The 21,011-nt window shown below is 40.3% G+C and overlaps 1 protein-coding gene across 3 annotated transcripts in view; it reads right to left on the bottom strand.

Moving 5' to 3' along the window:
• Positions 1-16,367, bottom strand: part of LOC120308289 (arylsulfatase H-like) — a 62,437-nt gene extending 46,070 nt beyond the window's left edge. For 2 of the 3 annotated variants that reach the window (XM_039344158.1, XM_039344164.1), the window contains exon 1: positions 15,815-16,367. In XM_039344158.1, the coding sequence (XP_039200092.1) occupies positions 15,815-15,852 (38 nt within the window). In that variant the 5' untranslated portion in view covers positions 15,853-16,367. The remainder of the gene's footprint in view (positions 1-15,814) is intronic. The other variant, XM_039344159.1, reaches the window with a different exon arrangement.
• Positions 16,368-21,011: the final 4,644 nt, after the last annotated feature.

Below are 21,011 nucleotides of genomic sequence, written 5' to 3'. Positions count from 1 at the left end.
GAGTTCTGGGGCATTGGAGTCATGCAAGTTCACCACCCAATCTGCAGCCGGTCCATCCAGGGCAGATTGCACGATCCGGATGCGGGTTTTGTCGCTGTGAATGTCCTGCCCGTATTCCTCCATGTAGCTGAGGACTTGGGTTAGGAAAAACCCCAAGTGTGTTGGCTCCCCTTTGAATTTCACCTCCAATGGTGGACGTCTTGGAATGGATCAGTGCCTCCGTTGTTGGTGGTAGTGTCTTCCATCCAGATTGCCATCTGTGGTCCGGTGGGGGGTGGGGACTACTGGATCAGTAGATGTCCCCGGGGTTGCAGGTTCCACGTCCCCCTCGGTGTCTCTCCCTTTGCGGCTCCAGGAGTTGGGGCGGCCGTAGGGCTCAGGATTCTCCTCTCTTAGGGAGCTGAGAGTTCTCTTCATCAGGTCAATAGCTTTCTCTAGGATCCAGTCTGAGTACGGTGCCCAGCTTTCTCCCTCTTCACTTGCGTGCAGGGATTTCTCCATCTCCTGCTTCCATTCTGGTTGCTTGGTCCCCCGTCTCAGGGTCACCTTTCTTGATTCCTTTCCCCACTCACTTTTCTTTCCAATGCCCATTGACCAGCAAGGCTTGTGGTCCCATGTCTCCACCACTTCTTCTCCTGAGGAATCCGACCTCTCGGATCCCAACATCTGGCAAGGTTCCAATTTGGTCAGCGGCTCTCTTTCCAGGGAGTTTTCCCCCTCTCTTGCTCCATTGTCTGACATGGTAAATTTTTGCAAAATCCCCCGGCAAGGGTCTCCCTTCCAGGTGGATTAATTTTGCAAGTCCTGTCTAATGTAAGGACCCACCCCACTTTGCATCTTAAGAAGACAGAACTCTTGGAATAATTCTTCCAACAGGATCCTTTATTAAGAGAAAATGGTTGCAGGCGTTCTAGACAGGACTTGGGGTTCAAGCTCTCCCATTCAAGGTTTTAAGGGGTTCCCCAGTAGTCCCACCCCCCTCTTCCAGTGACAGTTTCAGGCATCACAATCCCACCCCTTTTTTCCTTTCTTCCGTCTGGATGGAGACTTCAGATAAACTACATGAAAGGTAAATAGCCTCCTTTGTTATGATGAGGCCTTTTGGTGCTAACCACATTCAAACTCTTTGAAGTTGCAATACACACATTCAGTTCCTTAGAAGTATACTGAAGGAAGTGAGGGCCATAAAGCCCCTTTGTTCTCCCCCTTCTCTCCCTCTTATGGCAGAATCCAGAGAAGGCAGAATTGGAGTTTTCTATATTTGATAAATAAAGATGAAATATAATTGGATTCTGATTCAACTTATAGTTAATGGAGGTTTATCAGAGGTATTTCCAATTGAAAAGGGGACTAGACAGGGTTGTCCATTATCGCCTTTGCTGTTTGTTTTAACCTTGGAAATTTTGCTGATCAAAATTCGTGAATCACCTAACCTAAAAGGAATAGAAATCAACAAAAATGATTATAAATTAAGGGCCTTTGCAGATGATTTGGTTGTTACTTTGTCTCAACCAACTCATTCTGTAATGGAGTTGCTACAATTGATAAATCAGTTTGGACAAGTTTCAGATTTCAAGATTAATAATAATAAGACTAAAATATTGTCAAAAAACATGACCAACTTGGATAAGATCTTAGTTAGACTGACAGGTTTCGAGGTTGTTAATAAGGTAAAATATTTGGGGGTTATTTTATCTGCTTCCAATGCAAAAACTGTATAAAAATAATTATGAAAGGCTGTGGTTTAAAATACAAAAGGACTTAGAGAATTGGAAAAAGCTGCAATTGTGCCTATTGGGGAGAATAGCAGCGATTAAAATGAATGTCTTGCCAAAGTTTCTTTTTCTATTTCAAATGATACCTATTCTAAAGAAAGAAGCAAACCTAGATGAATGGCAGAAAGGTATCAATAAATTTATCTGGTCAGGGAAAAAACCAAGAGTAAAACTTAAAATTATACAACATATACGAGAGAGAGGTGGACTCAAGGTACCGAATTTGAAATTGTATTATGATGCTGTGGTTTTAACATTAATTAGTGATTGGGTTAATTTAACAAATGTAGATATACTCCTTTTGGAGGGGTGGGATTTATTATATGGATGGCATGCCTATTTAATTTATAATAAAAAGGGTGACAGGGTTTTTAACTCTCATATTTTAAGAACTTCTTTACTTCGGGTTTGGAAGAAATATTATAGAATTGATTCAAGAATTCCATTATGGGCTATTCCATGGCATGCAATAGAAGGAATAAGGAAAGGCGTTAAGATGGATAATATTTCTTATATACAATTACTTAAGTGGGATGGTAAAAATTGGCAGTTAAAATCCATAGATGAATTAGCACAAGAAAATATTAATTATTCATGGTTTCAGTACAGACAATTATTGGAAAGGTGGAAGATAGATTATAAAGTGGGTTTGCTTAGAGGGGATGAGAACTTGCTAAAACAAATTAGAGATCAAAGCCGAACCCACATAAAAAGAATTTATGGTGTATTAGTGGAATTGGATTCAGAAGCAGAATTAGTTAAAGATTGTATGGTTAAATGGGCTCAAAATTTTGATGAACCGATTTCATTAGATACATGGGAGATTATTTGGGTGAGGAATGTTAAATTTACACAAAGGCAAAATTTACGGGAAAATTTCTATAAAATGTTTTATAGATGGCACCTTGACCCACAAAAAATGTCTCGTATGTATTCAAATTTGCAGCCTAAATGTTGGAGATGCGGTTGCTTGGATGCAATGTATTATCATATCTGGTGGTCATGTAAAAGTATAAAAGCCTTTTGGATCAAGATATGGTGGAATATTCAAAGAATCTTCAAAAGAAGGATAAAATTTACTCCACAACTGTTTTTGTTGGGTATTGTTTCTGATTGTGATGATAAAGAAATTATTTTAATGTTAAACTTAATTACAGTGGCAAGGTTGTTAATAGGACAATATTGGAAGAAGGAATTTTTGCCTACTTTGCAGGAATGGTTTCTTAAAGTTTCTTACTTATCTGAAATGGCAAAAATTTCGGCTTTTTTGAAAGATCAATCACAAGAGAAGTACCTCTTGGTGTGGAAAAGATGGATAAATTTTATACAATATAAGTATGATATTAGAAAATATCATTTAGCTTTTGAATAATTTATATTTAAAGTTTAAGATATTATTTAGAAGTGTAGAATAGTTTTTTTTCTTTTTATTATTTTTCTTATTTTCTTTCTTTTCTTCTTTTTCTCTTTCTGTTTTTTATATATAATGGAGTTAAAGTACTTAACAATTCGTTTATTGAATGTAATCATATTTGTTTGAGGTTTATTTGAGTTTAAAAGTTTTTTCTTTTAAGTTCTAGTTAACCCTGTATTCAGCTCTGGGAAGAATGAGGGAGGGTTTTGGGGTGGGTTGGGAGGGATTGGGAAAGGGGTTTTTATTGTAAAATTGTAAAAATTCATTAAAAAAAATGTTTAAGCCATGATCTGAAACCTGTGCAAACCTGGTCCCTAATTTATCGAACAAACAATTAAGCCAGCAAGAACTACACATACTTGAACATGATGAGAGATTCAACACACGAGATGCCACACCAAGAGAATTCATAGCCACGTTGGAATTCATATTCAACAAAGTAGAGATAGAAGAGCCAGATAAACATGCTATCAGACAAAAATGATAGGCAATGCTGATCTCACACAAACCAACAAAGCACTCAACCCAAAGCGATGCACATTGAAAGACCTGAAACAAGATCAGGATATCATTATGCTCAATGGTGGTGATGAACTGCACAGATTATGAAATGAAGGCATTTTATCTGCTCAACGGATTCCTCAGCATACAGACCAGCAAAGATATCTAAGATGGGAACAGTGATCACCCAACTGAATGCTTATCTTAGCCAACTCAAACAAAACAACTGTATAACGAAGAAGGAATAGTGGAAAATGAGAGGAACAGATGCTGCTCCAGCAAAATTGTACAGACTCCCCAAGATACACAAAATAGAAATCCCCCTTAGACCTATTATAGTGCTATGAGACACTGCTACATATAATCTGGCTAAATGGCTGTCAGAATACTTAAGCTTCCTGACCCAACCCTTGAACAGCACAGTCACATCATTTACACAATTTCTGACAAACCTACAAGGCTTAAATGTGGCTTCTGATGAGATTATGGTCCCGTTTGATGTAGTGTCTCTATTTACATCCATCCCTCCCCACTTAGCATATGATGTAATAGATAGAAAACTAGAAGAAGAGTACAACACAGATCAGAACAATCTAATCAGGATACAAATCATGAAGCTACCTCAATACTGTCAGCACATCTTCACATTCAAAAGTGAATGTATGAACAAATAAAAAGGAAACCCATGGGTTCCCCAATATCAGGAGTCATTTCAGAAACAGTCCTGCATGAACTAGAACACCATGCATTTCAGAACTATGCACCTAAATTTTGGTGCTTCTGCATGGATGATATGTTTGTTATCATCAAGAAAAATGCACTTAAAAGATTTTAATACTATACTCAATTCTTCCCTGACATACATTTCATAATGGAGAAAGAAACAGCTAGGCAATTACCATTTTTAGATGTACTTATCAACAGACAAGAGATGGAAGCCTAGAAACTGCAGTTTATCGCAATACCACCAACACTCCACAGATTCTGAATTTCAGCAGCAACAGTCCACTGTCACACAAAAAGAATTGTATCAGAACACTATATGGCAGGGTGAGAACCACTGTAGTACCTAGCAAGCCAAACAGCTGGAGATCAGGTATCTATGTGAACAATTCAAGCAGAACGGGTACCCACAATCATTTGTCATAAGATGTCTGTGCAACATGGTGGGGAGAGAAAGTAAGAAACAAGGTACAAAAGACCAACTACATGGCACACCCTGACTTTTTCAGTATAGCAGAGTACAAAAAAAAAGTTATGTTGGAATATTCATGAACAGGAAGAGTCATGTGGTAACTCAGTCAGCCAATGGGAATAAAGTGCTACTGAGTCTATGCAAAAAGAGTATTGAGTTAGGAGCTGGATTTTCAGTCTCAGGTTTTGTCTCTGGTCTGTCTCTGTAAGAAGTCTTCATTAAGCTATGTTGCTGTAAAGAAGAATGTATGGCAATGTAAATATTTTGATATAAAGAAGTTATTTTGAATCAGCTAAATGCAGTCAACTGTGAGAGCTTCTGATTTATTTTTCACCAATAGAAAAATTAAAATTCTCTAACAGGGTCCAGAGCTTACTAAGGACTGCACTGTAATTTAAAACTGGAAGAAATTGCCTGTGTTTAGAAAGTATAAGAACAAGGCAGAATTAGCAGAATGGCTGCAATAGAATTTGAAGAAAACTCTGTGCCTCGTTTGGGCCAGAAGAATTACATTGTGTAGGCTGCAAAAATGGAATGTTTGCTGAAAGCAAAAGAGCTGTGGTATATTGTGGAAAATCCACCACAAGTGTTTGCAGCTGCAGATCAGAAAAGCCATGATCAAGCCATGGCTTATCTTATCTTGAATTTAGATGATGCACAATTTCTAAATGTTGCAAATTTAAAGACTGCAAAGGAGATATGGTTGAAATTGAGAGCTGTGCACATGAATGTTTCTGCTTGCAATATAGTGCAATTGTCAAGAAAACTTTACAGGGCCTGTTTGCAACCAGGTGAATCTGTGGAACAGCATTTAAATAAAATGCAAAGTTTATTTTTGGACTTAGAACAATGTGGGATTAAATTCCCTGAGTCCCAGAAGGTTTTATTGGTGTTGAACAGTTTAAACTGGGACACAGTTTCTGCAATATTTCAGTGCAAAGAAGAGCAAGACTTAAAGTTTGAGGCTTTAAAGGCATGTTTGCTTAATGAAGAAAAAAAGTGCCATTTTAGGAACAGCCACGAGGAGGAGAAATTCCTGAGGAAGGGGTCCAGACTGCAAGTCTCCAGAGAAGAAACAAGCAGATCAGACCCAGATCAAAGGAGAGATTTTGCAACAAAGGAGAGATTTTGCAAGCAGAGAGCTGCTCAGCAGAAAAAGACACATTTGAAAAGGAACTGTTTGCAGAGGAACTGTTTGCAGCAAAGGACATTTGTGCATGCAAAGAAGACTAATTTGCAAAAGGAACATTTTAGTGTTGCAAAAGTTTGCAATAGCAACAACAGAGACAAGTGGCTAATAGATAGTGGGGCAAGTCAAACAATTGTTAATGACTCTGAATTATTTTGCAGGTTTGTTCCAGTACCACAAGAAGCTGTGGCTTTGGCAAATGGCCAGAAAGCAAAAGTCATTGGAAGAGGCGATGTAAAAATTCCATATTTGGAATCAAAGTTTACCAATGTGCTTTGTGTACCTGAGATGGAACATAATTTGTTAAGTGTGTCTAATTCAGACAAACAAGGTTTTGAGGTCATTTTTGTAAATGGGAAATGTCTCACCAAAGGGAATGGGAATATTTGTGCAGAAGGCATAAAGGAAGATAATCTATATGTATTGCAGGGACAAAAGGTTCAATGTTCCCATATATTTAAGAATGTTGCAGAGCATGATTCATGTGTTCATCTTCTGCATAGAAGACTTGGCCATGCAAGCTTTAAAGTTTTGCAGCAAATGCAAGATTTTGCAGAAGGGCTAAATTTGAAGGGATGCAAAACATATTTGGACTGTGCAGTATGCAAAGCATCGAAGTCAAAGGCATTCCCAGTTAGTAAATATAGCACAAGACAAACAAAAAGAGTTCTAGAGCTGGTCCATGCAGATCTGGTGGGACCTATGCAAGCCAGTTTGGGAGGAGCAAAATATGCACTGGTAATTGTTGATGATTATAGCAGGTATTCATTTTGCTATTTGCTTAGAGCAAAGACAGAGGTGCTACAACAATTCAAACAGTGGTTAAGTTTTGTAGAGAGAAGGTACAGACAACAAGTGTGTCAGTTGCAAACTGACAGAGGTACTGAATTTATGTCAACTAAATTCCAACAATGGTTGGGGCAGTTGGGGATAAGACACAGACGTACAAATCCTTACACAGCAGCAGAGAACGGTGTAGCTGAAAGAAGGAATGGTGTTTTGCAAACAATGAAAGATTCATTATTAGAGGATTCTGGTATGAGCAGGTCATATTGGGGAGAAGCCATATTGACTGCCAATTATATAGTTATATTTCCTCCATTAATAATACTCCATATGCCATTCTATATGGGAGAAAGCCATCAGTGGAACATTTGAGAATTTTTGGAAGTACTGCACGGGTACATATTCCGAAAGCAATCAGAAGAAAGGGACAGCAAAAGGCAAGAAAGCTCAGGTTTGTGGGCTATGAGCCAGGGTCAAAAGGATATCGCTTTAGTGATGGAAGTAAAAGAATTGTAATTTCAAGGTCTGCTAATTTTGCAGAACAAAATTGGGACAGAATTAATGCAAATTCTGGGTATGTCTCACTTAATGACGGTGATCTATTTAATGACAATAACTCATCTAATGATAAAAAATTGATTATTGAAGATGTCAATGTTCAGGGAGGAGAGGCTGAACAAGACATGAAACCAGAAAGACTTGAGACACAGGAGCAGTTAATACCACATAGGTCAGAGCAATGTAATAAAGGAATTCCGCCTGACAGGTATTCTGCCAGCAAGGTAAAGGTTTGCAATGTGTGGTATGAGCCAAGAAGTTATAAAGAGGTGTTGGCATTACCAAAAGCTGAACAAGAAAGATGGAAGGAGGCCATGGATAAAGAGATGAAATCCATGAGAGACCATGAAGTATTTAAATCAGTGACTTTGCCACAGGGAACCAAAGCTGTGGGTTGTAAGTGGGTATATAAGAAAAAGGTATTGCCAAATAATGATGTACAGTATAAGGCCAGGTTAGTGGCACAAGGTTTTTTGCAATTAAAGAATGTATTAAGTTAATAGGTCTGATGTCTCTTCCTGTCATGAAGGGAGGAGTGTTGGAATATTCATGAACAGGAAGAGTCATGTGATAACTCAGTCAGCCAATGGGAAGAAAGTGCTACTGAGTCTGTGCAAAAAGAGTATTGAGTTAGAAGCTGGATTTCCAGTCTCAGGTTTTGTCTCTGGTCTGTCTCTGTAAGAAGTCTTCATTAAGCTATGTTGCTGTAAAAAAGAATGTATGGTAATGTAAATATTTTGATATAAAGAAGTTATTTCGAATCAGCTAAATGCAGTCAACTGTGAGAGTTTCTGATTTATTTTTCACCATTAGAGAAATTAAAATTCTCTAACAAGTTACAACCCCATCTTTTGCTTTACATTTCTGGAGTATTTCAAGCCATTTCTGTAATAACAAAATTATACTAATCTTCAAAACTTCATTCTTGTCATCTTCTATTCTTTATTTTTACTCATTTTATTTTTCTTTGGTTTTAATGTTTTTATTTGTAAACTTTTATTTGTTGAGAGTTTGAAGGAATACAAATATAAATAAATAATAGTAATATAGCAAGGTCAGATATTAATTTTCAGTCAAATGTAATGCAGTATAGATATATTTTTTGAAATTCTGATAAGAATATGTACCATGAAGATCTTTTATAATACGTTCAATTATATTTAATTGTCTCTGTAAGGACCCACCCCACTTTGCATCTTAAGAAGACAGAATCCTTTATTAAGAAGAAGTGGTTGCAGGCGTGCTAGACAGGACTTGGGGTCCAAGCTCTCCCATTCAAGATTTTAAGGGGTTCCCCAGCAGTCCCACCCAATCACCCCCCTTCCAGTGATAGTTTCATGCATCACAATTCCACCCCTTTGCTCCTTTCTTCCGTCTGGATGGAGACTTCAGATAAACTACATGAAAGGTAAATAGCCCCTTTGTTATGGTAAGGTTCTTTGGTGCTAACTACATTCTTTGAGGTTGCAATAAACACATTCAAATCCTTAGAAGTATACTGAAGGAAGTGAGGGCCATAAAGCCCCTTTGTTCTCCCCCTTCTCTCCCTCTTATGGCAGAATCCAGAGAAGGCAGAATTGGGGTTTTCTATATTTGATGATTAAAGATGAAATATAATTGGATTCTGACATCCGGCCCCTCTTAAAAATAAGAGAGATCCACCTGCAAGAAAACAAAACAGGTATAAAAGTTAGTTAGGCGTGTTAGGATACTCTGTGTGAAACTTCTTCAATAGCTTCGGGGCTCTGACATGACGTTTATGGACCCACTCATTTTGTGAGGCAGGGAGGTGTTTCCAGGCAACTAGGTACTGAGTTGCTCCATGATATCTCCTAGAATCAAGGATTTCCTTTATTTCGAAGTGTTGTTCACCCTCCACCATGATTGGAGGTGGGGGGGGATTTTTGGCCGTAGAGGTGACTGATGCTCTCTTTTCAGCAAGCTGCAATGAAAAATTGGGTGTATTTGCCTGAGATTTTTGGGTAATTCTAATTCTACTGTTACTGGATTTATGATTCTTTTAATTGGAAAAGGTCCTATATATTTTGGTCCAAGTTTTTTACAGGGCTGTAGGGACTTTAGGTATTTTGTAGATAAGTACACCATTTCTCCTATAATGAATGGTGTAGGCTCAACCCTTTTTTTATCGGCTTGTGCTTTGTATGCCCTGCCTAGCTTCATCTAGTGATTTTCTAACTATTGGCCAGGTGTTTTGTAGGTTTTCCATCCATTCTTTCAGTGAAGGGATCGTTGGTTCGTTTGGGGTTAACTCTGGCATAGGGTTGAAACTTTGACCGTTGGCTATTTGAAAAGGAGTGTAGCCTGTGCTGGAGTGGACTGCATTATTGTAGGCAACTTCTGCAAAAGGAAGTAAGTCCGTCCAATCACTCTGTTGGAAATTTAAAAAGCATCTCAAATATTGCTCAAGTACTGAATGGCACCGTTCCGTTTGTCCATCTGTCTGAGGGTGATGGCTAGATGTCAGTCCCTGAGTGGTCCCTAAGAGAGATAAAAATTCCTTCCAAAATGCAGACGTAAAATGCACTCCCCTATCAGAGATGATGCGTTGGGGTGCCCCGTGCAATCTGTAAATGTGCTTGGTGAAAAGATTTGCTAAGGCCTTTGCAGTGGAAATCTTTTGGCAAGGGATAAAGTGCACCTGTTTGGAAAATAAGATCGTGACTGTCCAGATAACAGTATTCCCATTGCTTTCTGGCAATTCCACTATAAAATCCATGGCTATTTCCCTCCAGGGGGCTGAGGGATTTGCCACTGGTTGTAATAACCCTGGCAATTTCCCTTGCAACCTCTTTGCCGATGCACAGGTTGGGCAGCTGGCAACATAACTTTCTATGTCCTTTTTTATTGATGGCCACCAAAATTGCTGTTTAATTAAGTGTAAAGTTTTTACAAATCTAAAATGCCCTGCTGATTTTGTGTCATGGCAAAGCTGCATGAACGTGATTCTTTGGGTTGTTGGTATATATAACCTTTCCCCTACCCAAGGCAACCCGTCTCTCATTGTGCACACATTTTTGTTTTTCTGGAACCATTCATCTGTTTCCAAACTTTTTCTGAATTCAATTCCAGTTTGGCTGTCCAGTTGTGGTTTTAATTTGGCTTGGGTTCTTGTGGTTACTGGTGCTGCCAGTTGTGACTCTGCCATTATTGGTCTAGAGTCTGTGGTTCGTGCGCTGTTATATTGAGGCATGCGAGATAGAGCATCTGCCAGGAAGTTCTTTCTCCCTGGTAAATGTTTGAGCTTAAACTGGAACTGGTGAAAATGCTGAGACCAGCGGGCTTGTTTGGGATTGAGTTTCCTGGACGTTTTCAGGGCTTCTAAATTTTTGTGATCGGTCCACACCTGGAAGGGGATTTTGTTGCCTTCCAGGAACTGTCGCCACGTGAGTAATGCCCAACGTATCCCATAAGCCTCCTTCTCCCATACGGGCCAGCGCTGTTCTGTTTCCGTGAGTTTCTTGGATGTATATGCACAGGGTTGCAATACTGCATCATCATTTTCTTGTAATAGCACAGCCCCCACTGCCACATCACTTGCATCTGCCTGTATTATGAAGGGCTTGTCCATATCTGGGTGCCTTAGTACTGGTTCGGCAGAAAAAAGTCTCTTTAGTCTCTCAAACGCTGCTTGGCACTCCATTGTCCATGTTAGTGGCTGGCTAGGTTTTACTGAGGATGCTCCCTTCGTTTTTAGTAAGTTAGTGAGGGGCAAGGCTATCTGGGCAAATGAGGGGATGAATTGGTGGTAAAAGTTTGCAAAGCCCAGGAAACTTTGTAGTTGCTTTCTTGTGCGGGGTGGTGCCCAATCTAATACTGCTCTGACCTTCTCTGGGTCCATTTCAATGCCCTGTGGGGATATGCAATAACCTAGATAGTCTATCCTTTCCTGGTGGAATTCGCATTTTGAGAGTTTGGCATATAGGTGGGCGGCTCGCAGCTTCTTTAAAACCGCTCTGACAAGGTTGACGTGTTCCTCTTTTGTTTCAGTAAAGATAAGAATGTCGTCCAAGTAAACAAGGACCCCCTTAAACAGGTGCTCCCTTAGAACGTCATTGATTAATTGCATAAAGACTGCAGGGCCCCCTTGTAATCCAAATGGCAAGACTTTGAATTGATAGCACCCCATGGGGCAGTTAAATGCAGTCTTCCATTCGTCCCCTTCCTTGATTCTCACGCGATAGTAAGCTTCCCTTAGGTCTAGTTTAGAAAAAATTTTCCCTTTCGATAGGTGTGACAGCATGTCTTTCATGAGGGGCAGCGGGTATAGGTTGCTTTCACTGATTGTATTCAGGGCCCTATAATCCACGCATAAACATAAAGAGCCATCCTTCTTCTCTCTAAAAAGGATCGGGGCAGCCACTTTAGGCTTGGCTGGCTCAATGAAACCTCTCTCTAGGTTTTTTTTTATGAATCTTTCCATTTCCTCCTTCTCCTTTGGGCTCATGGAGTATAATCTGGGCTTCGGGAGTTTTGCCCCAGGCTTGAATTCAATGGTACAGTCTATGGGTCGGTGGGGGGGCATGGGGGGGATTAATATAGTCACTGTCTTGAGGATGGGTGTGATGTGTCCACTTACCAGGGGTTCGCCCTCCGAGCTGTCATCTGAGGCATCCACCGGTGTAGGCTGGAGTTCTTTCCCCTTGGTGAGCAGAAGTGGGGGGTTCTGCAATTTCCATCATTCTCATGGCCGTTTCTTTTGGCTTAGCTAAAGACTTTCCGGATTTGTTGATTGGGGATCTGTCTGGGTTGTGCTGGGGGGCTTTGGAGCGGCATTCTACAGCTCGATGCCCTTCTCTTCCGCACTTGAAACACCCCATTTGCTTCTTGGCTGTAGCCGATGATTTCACCGGTTCGTGTGTCACCTCAGGTGGGGGGCGGCTCCATTGTTTTCCTCGGCGGTGCCTCTTCAATATGTTGATCTCTGCTTCCTCTGCCAAGACGTACCATTCCTCAAGTCGGTGTGGGTCCCCTCGGGGCAGGCAAGCGTCATATAGATCATAATTTAGTCCGTCTTTGAAATGGCTAAGGAGGATGTCTTCTGGCCAATTCAGTTTGCTTGCAATGGCCCAGAATTCTTGTGTATATTCAGCCACTGGGCGTTTGCCTTGCCTCATCGTTTTTATCCTTTCACAGGCTTTGCGATCAGCCAGGGGGTCTTCAAATCGTCTTCTCAGAGAGGACATGAAACGGTTGAAATTACTGAGTTCTGGGGCATTGGAGTCATGCAAGTTCACCACCCAATCTGCAGCCGGTCCATCCAGGGCAGATTGCACGATCCGGATGCGGGCTTTGTCACTGGGAATGTCCTGCCCATATTCCTCCATGTAGCTGAGGACTTGGGTTAGGAAAAACCCCATGCGTGTTGGCTCCCCTTTGAATTTCACCTCCAACGGGGGACGTCTTGGAATGGATCGGTGCCTCCGTTGTTGGTGGTAGTGTCTTCCGTCCAGATTGCCATCTGTGGTCCGGTAGGGGGTGGGGGCTACTGGATCAGTAGATGTCCTCGGGGTTGCAGGTTTGATTTACATCCACTTGGCTATAAAACATTAACAAAACTGTTGAATAAAAACACATCAATAATCAACATCCAGTTGATTTCTTACTTAATGGAGCTACTGCTTTTTAGTTTCTACTGATATAAATCTGATCCACCCAATGTCAACTGTCCAGTTGGCATTTCCAAAAAAAGAAACTCCTGGGACATAATTTTACCAAGAGTATAATACTGTACTTTATTGAAAATCTACACTGACACAGAAGAAGCAAAACCAACTCTGATTTCCCATGCAAACACAAGCATAGTTATTTCCCTCCAAGCCACTCAAAGCCAAATACATCCACCAATCACTTCAGTTCATTTTGTTATAAGAAAACAGCCAGGCTTGGTGTCCTTGCAAACTTCCAAAGATGCTTTGTGTTATATCTTCGGTTCTTTAGCATTGAATGAGGCAGTGTTGAAACAGCAAACAAGTTTATTAACTCAGAACTGAAACAGCCCTAAAGGCTGCTAGACAGCTATTTATACAGTTAGCCTCTAGGTGGCAACCAATAGGTTTAAAGTAACAGTTTCCCATCCCAAACCTCATTATCAGCTTGGAGACAGCCAGCCTGGCTTTCAGTAACAGCAACTGTTAAACAATACAGCAATGTAGGTCAGACATTAAGCAAATGATTTAAAACAGTCATTTTTTTTTTGTCAAATTGTGAGCGAGGGAGAAAATGTAGGTGAAAGGGTGAATCAGTCTTGACACCCAGTTTCTTCTAAGTATAAATAAATGTTTTATTTGGGGAGAAGCTGAGTTTCTTTTCTTTTTTTCCTGTTTTAATTTCTTATGTGTAAGTCTAAGATTCCTGCCATTCTAAATACAGTGACATCATTGTAATAAATGATTGAATAAATATATATAATTGTACATTTAATTCTAATTACATTAGAATTATATTAGAAAAGTAATATAAACATTACAAAAAGGAAATGTTCTTATTTAAGAAGCCAACTTAAAGCTGGTTGTTTAAAATGTAATGTCTAAATTTAATAAAAATAGCATTAAATGTTGTAATAAACATGAACCATAGAAGAATTGATAGTCATGAAAAGGAGAAAAAAGGGGGGAAAGAATGACATGAGAATGGAAAAGAAAAAATAATATTGAGAAGGAGAAGAAAGTGGCAGCCACAAGTACTTACTGGGAAAGAATGGTGAGACCATATGCTTACCCCATCTTCCTTCCTTCCTTCCTTCCTTCCTTCCTTCCTTCCTTCCTTCCTTCCTTCCTTCCTTCCTTCCTTCCTTCCTCCCTCCCTCCCTCCCTCCCTTCCTTCCATTACAAATTTAAAATATTTCCCAAACAAAGCATCTTATATTTCATATCTTATACAATTAAAAACTCATTATAACTGTTATGTGCTCCTGGCTACTTTCCTTTGTGACCAGAGGCAAGCTCGCCTGACCAATAACCAGTCAAGATACAGTGAAGGCCTTTTGTTTCGTTTATTGCAATAAGCAGGGAGAGAAGCTATCAAAAGCTTGGTTCTCTCCAAAGTTTTAATCCAAAATATTTCCTTCTTTATACATCCCCTGTCCCGGCTGCCACATCCCTCCTCTTTCCCCATTGGCTGAGGTACAATGAGGTTACACTCTTTCCGACCGCCTATACACATTTCCTGATAACATATTAAATCATATTCACATAAACAATAAGAATAAGAAAAAATAGACATTTAAATGGTTATTTTAAACTCAGTAGATATTTATGTCTCCATTTTAAACAATAAGTTCTTTTCCTGCTTTTCAATTCAGTGTGCCTTTCCTCTTATCTTATTCAGCTTATTTTCCTATTCTCCAACCTGTCTTTTCCTGGCTAGCCATTTCCTATATATTTTTATGGCTTCTCTTCTTCCTTTCTCAGACCCAGCTATTTTTGCCTATATGGTTTATCTTACTTCCTTTATGTTATCTCTTCCTGACTCTCACCATTTGTATTTTATTCTTCTATTCAATTAATTCTATTGTATTGTAGGTTTAACTGACTCTGAAGATTTATCATATTGATGCATATTTATCATAACAAATTAATTTTTTCTTAGAAAATTGCTATATTCCTCCCTGACTAACCCAAACAAAATTGGCTTCAGATCTTATTTTTAGATAATTGGAACAGTTTTCGGATCACAGAATTTCCTTACTCAGTCATCTGCATAACAATGTTGCTATGCAAATCAATAAATTGCACTAGAATTTGGCCTGTTGCAGGCAAAGACCTTTGCACTGAGAGATCGTTCTCTAAATTAATCATTCTTACAATATGCTAAACCACAAAACTAACCTAAGTAAAATAAGATTGGCATAATATGTGAATGAAACCACCAAGTCTTTAAACCAGCCTTAGATTAACAATATTATCTTCTTGTTTAGGACTTTTCCTAAACAAGTCAGGCATTAATGAACCATCACAGAAACTATCACTTTCTGTATAAAATGGTTGTAAGGAGGATTCAGCTTTTCAACCTCAGTTCCCATCCCCAGCTGTCTCCTCAGATTGCTGAAAAATTGCCCACTCTTCTCAGATAGATAAATTCCAGCATAATCCTATCCCTTCTTATGAAGATGCAAAGTCATTTGGGCTGGATTTATGGATATAAAATCAATAGAAAGATAACTGTCAACACAACCTACTGTTCTTGCATACCATTATTTACAAGGACAGTCATAGCCACCATTATATGAAAAAAATACTCATAGACATAATTACAAAAAACAGATAGAAACAATAACTAAAAATCTAGCAGTATAACAAACAATATGTTATGTGGTAAAAAAGAAGTTCATCTTCAAAATGAGTATCAGAAACAAAGTTGCTTAAGGCTTCTTTTACCTGGCATTTCCTCCACCGACCCTGTTAAGCAGCATCATTTAGTGCAACCAGAAGCAGAACTGGAAGAGATTTCAGGACTTCTTTCTGCCTTCTTTTGAAATCACTTTCCCCACCCTTGGATTACTTTATAGGTTGTGGTTTAATGACAGTACTACTAGTAAAAAATTGACACAAATATTTAGGGGCAGCATACTTCATTCATTGGCAATAAGTTTAAAAGCCAAATGTTCACCTTTGGTTTTCTAATCTAGATTGTTAGCAGGGAAAGCAGGCTCACTGGCTGGTGTGTACATTTAGCTGAGTCTGCCAAAACATTTTTGGTTTATTCTTTTACTTTTAAGTAGAGTTTGATACAACAATTTGCTGACTGAGTGCTTAAAGACTAAAAATGGTAAGATCAGAGTTATAGTTCCACTTTAGGTATATAGCCATGTATTTGAATCAAAATACATGGAGGAATATGGGTGGGACATCCCCAGCGACAAAGCCTGCATCCGGATCGTGCAATCTGCCCTGGACGGATCGGTTGCAGATTGGGTGGTGAACTTGCACGACTCAAATGCCCCAGAACTCAACGACTTCAACCATTTCATGTCCTCTCTGAGAAGGTGATTTGAAGACCCCCTGGCTGATCACAAAGCTCACAAAAGGATAAAAACGATGAGGCAAGGCAAATGCCCGGTGGCTGAATATACGCAAGAATTCCGGGCCATTGCCAGCAAACTGAACTGGCCAGAAGACATCCTCCTTAGCCATTTCAAAGACGGAGTAAATTATGACCTATATGATGCTTGCCTGCCCCAAGGGGACCCACACCAACTTGAGGAATGGTACGTCTTGGCAGAGGAAGCAGATATCGACATATTGAAGAGACACCACCGAGGAAAACAATTGAGCCACTCCCCGCCTGAGTTGACACACAAACCAGTGAAACCATTGGCTATAGCCAAGAAGCAAATGGGGTGTTTCAAGTGCGGAAGAGAAGGGCATCGAGCTGTAGAATGCCACTCCAAAGCCCCCCAGCACAACCCAGACAAATCCCCGCTCAGCAAATCTGGAAAGTCTTCAGCTAAGCCAAAAGAAACTGCCATGAGAATGATGGAAATTGTGGAACCCCCCACCTCTGCTCATCAGGGGGAAAGAACTCCAGCCTGCACCGCAGGGGCGGTGAACGCCTCAGATGACAGCTCAGAGGGCGAACCCCTGGTAAGTGGACACATCACACCCATCCTCAAGACAAGTGACTATATTAATTCCCCCCATGCCCGGAGCCGTGAAGGTGAAAGCCTTAATAGACTCTGGCTGCACCCACTGCCTCATTAGCCCGACACTAGTGGGGAATCTGGGCATTCCGTCGAGGAGACTGGAACAACCAATCTCATTTGGCCAGTTAGATGGATCCATAGCAGGGGGGGGTGCCAGTTACACTAGCCACGTTACCAATACACCTCTCCCTGGGCAAACATGAGGAGGACATAACGTTTGTGGTGACCCCAGGCATGGAATGCCCAATGATCCTAAGGATGGAATGGTTAAAAAAATGGAACCCCTGGGTGAATTGGAGGACAACAGAAATCAAATTCCCGAAGGGGGACCCTATGGACTTAAAATCCCAAGGGGGGCTACCAGAATCAAGAATAGAAAAAGCATCCATGGGAGAGGAAAAGAGACCACCAGAAATACCAGAGGAATACAGAGACCTTGCTGAAGTTTTCAGTGAGGAGAGGGCAAATGAGCTCCCCCCCCACCGACCCACAGACTGTGCCATTGAATTCAAGCCTGGGGCAAAACTCCCGAAGCCCAGATTATACTCCATGAGCCCAAAGGAGAAGGAGGAAATGGAGAGATTCATTTAAAAAAACCTAGTTTCATTGAGCCAGCCAAGCCTAAAGTGGCTGCCCCGGTCCTCTTTTGAGAGAAGAAGGATGGCTCTTTACACTTATGCGTGGATTATAGGGCCCTGAATACAATCAGTGAAAGCAACCTATACCCTCTGCCCCTCATGAAAGACATGCTGTCACACCTCTCGAAAGGGAAATTTTTTTCTAAACTAGACCTAAGGGAAGCTTACTATCGTGTGAGAATTAAGGAAGAGGACAAATGGAAGACCGCATTTAACTGCCCCATGGGGTGCTATAAATTCAAAGTCTGGCCATTTGGATTACAAGGGGGCCCTGCAGTATTTATGCAATTAATCAATGACTTCTAAGGGAGCACCTGTTTAAGGGGGTCCTTGTTTACTTGGACGACATTTTTATCTTCACCGAAACAAAAGAGGAACATGTCAATCTAGTCAGAGCGGTTTTAAAGAAACTGCGAGCCGCCCACCTATATGCCAAACTCTCAAAATGCGAATTCCACCAGGAAAGGATTGACTACCTAGGTTATCGCATATCCCCACAGGGCATTGAAATGGACCCAGAGAAGGTCAGAGCAGTATTAGATTGGGCACCACCCCGCACAAGAAAGCAACTACAAAGTTTCCTGGGCTTTACAAACTTTTACCGCCAATTCATCCCCTCATTTGCCCAGATAGCCTTGCCCCTCACTAACTTACTAAAAACGAAGGGAGCATCCTCAGTAAAACCTAGCCAGCCACTAACATGGACAATGGAGTGCCAAGCAGCGTTTGAGAGATTAAAGAGACTTTTTTCTGTCGAACCAGTACTAAGGCACCCAGACATGGATAAGCCTTTCGTAATACAGGCGGATGCAAGTGATGTGGCAGTGGGGCCTGTTCTATTACAAGAAAACGATGATGGGGTATTGCAACCCTGTGCATATACATCCAAGAAACTCACGGAAACAGAACATCGCTGGCCCGTATGGGAGAAAGAGGCATACGGGATACATTTGGCATTACTCATGTGGCGACAGTTTCTGGAAGGCAACAAAATCCCCTTCCAGGTGTGGACTGATCACAAAAATTTGGAAGCCCTGAAAGCGCCCAGGAAGCTCAATCCCAAACAAGCCCGCTGGTCCCAGCATTTTCACCAGTTCCAATTCAAGCTCAAACATTTACCAGGGAGAAAGAACTTCAGTATAACAGCACGCGAGCCACAGACTCTAAACCAATGATGGCAGAGTCACAACTGGCAGCACAAGAACCCAAGCTAAATTAAAACCACAACTGGAGAGCCAAACTGGAACTGAATTCCAGAAAAGTTTGGAAACAGATGAATGGTTTCAGAAAAACAAAAATGTGTGCACAATGAGAGACGGGTTGCCTTGGGTAGGGGAAAAGATATATATACCAACAACCCAAAGAGTCACATTCATGCAGCTTTGCCATGACATAAAATCAGCAGGGCATTTTGGATTTGTAAAAACTTTACATTTAATTAAACGGCAATTTTGGTGGCCATCCATATAAAAGGACATAGAAAGCTACGTGGCCAGCTGCCCAAAATGTGCAACTGCAAAGAGGTTGCAAGGGAAATCGCCAGGACTATTACAAACAGTGGCAAATCCCTCAGCCCCCTGGAGAGAAATAGTCATGGATTTTATAGTGGAATTGCCAGAAAGCAATGGGAATACTGTTATCTGGATGGTCACGGACTTGTTTTCCAAACAAGGTGCACTTTATCCCTTGCCAAAAGATTCCCACCGCAAAAGCCTTAGGAAAACTTTTCGTCCAGCACATTTACAGATTGCATGGGGCACCGCAATGCATCATCTCTGATATGGGAGTGCAATTTACGTCTGAATTTTGGAAGGAATTCTTATCCCTTTTAGGAACCACTCAGGGACTGACATCTAGCCATCATCCACAAGAGAATGGGGGGGCTGAAAAAATGAACTCAGTACTTGAATAATATTTGAGATGTTTTCTTAATTTCCAGCAGAATGATTGGATGGACTTACTCCCTTTTGCAGAAGTTGCCTACAATAATGCAGTCCACTCCAGCACAGGTTACACTCCTTTTCAAATAGCCAACGATCAAAGTTTCAACCCCATGCCAGAATTAACCCCAAACGAACCAATGATCCCATCACTGAAAGAATGGATGGAACAATTACAAAACACCTGGCCAATAGTTAGAAAAGCACTAGATGAAGCTAGGCAGGCATACAAAGCACAAGCCGATAAAAAAAGGGTTGAGTGTACACCATTCATTATAGGAGAAATCTACAAAATACCTATAGTCCCCACAGCCCTGTAAAAAACTTGGACCAAAATATATAGGGCCTTTTCCAATTAAAAGAATCATTGGAACAAAGATTTCCCATATAGCTTTTTTTAAAGCGGTACTAATACTTTACATGATCTTAAGACTATCCCTCTATTAATGCAGTTTAGGATTGCATTGGCTTTTTTGATTGCTGCCACACAATTTTGGCTCATATTTAATTGATTGTCCACTAGAACTCAGATCTGCATACAATCTGATCTGGATACAATCCTATGTACATAACAAACAAGCTTTTTATGACTTTATGAAACTTTTGTTCAAGTAAGTAGTTTGCCCATGAAAAACTCATTAAACATTTACCAAAGTTTTACCTGCCATTAACTCCAAACTTTGCTTTTCTAATGACAAGCTAACACAAAACTGGCACCATTTTAAAAACTTGATTAAACATTACCTGAAATAATTATGTAACAGGTTCATATGAGGTTTATGCCTGTTTTATATAGAAGGAAAAGTTCACACTGTATTTTCAAGTGAATGTATTTTTAAAGAAAGGCTAAATTCTGTGTAGAAAGCAGAGAAAATAGTGTTTGGGCATTAATGGGTAAATGGGATAAATCTGTTCTATTTCTAAAAGTTGATTATTGGGTCAATGGTCATATCCTCTTTTCAGAGTCCTGGTTCATTAAGAATCAGTCAAATTAGTTCTAGTGCCCTGGAATGACTGCTTTGCAATCTCTCTGTAACCAGAGAGAAGGGAGGGGCAAGCCTGGCACTGGATACCAGATACTTCCTTCTTTCTTTTATTTGGAAGAAGAGAAAGGTATTTTTGTACATTTGCTTATTTTGGCAAGAATGTTTTGGCTTAGGAGGGGGAAAAAATCTGGGCAAAGATGTCACACATTTCCTGAAGGAAAAAAGGTATCATACTCCAACATATAATTTGTGTATATATACAAACTATTGCTCTCTTGCCCCATCTAGTAGCTAGGGAGGCCAAATATCAATCTGTATTGTTTGGAAGCTGATCCAACCCTTTTACCCATCAACCTTCACTCTCAAAA

Source organism: Crotalus tigris, unplaced genomic scaffold (assembly GCF_016545835.1).
Source record: "Crotalus tigris isolate CLP2741 ecotype Arizona unplaced genomic scaffold, ASM1654583v1 scf7180000017893.383635, whole genome shotgun sequence".
NCBI lineage: Eukaryota > Metazoa > Chordata > Lepidosauria > Squamata > Viperidae > Crotalus > Crotalus tigris.
This window is presented reverse-complemented; position numbering and strand designations above follow the sequence as displayed.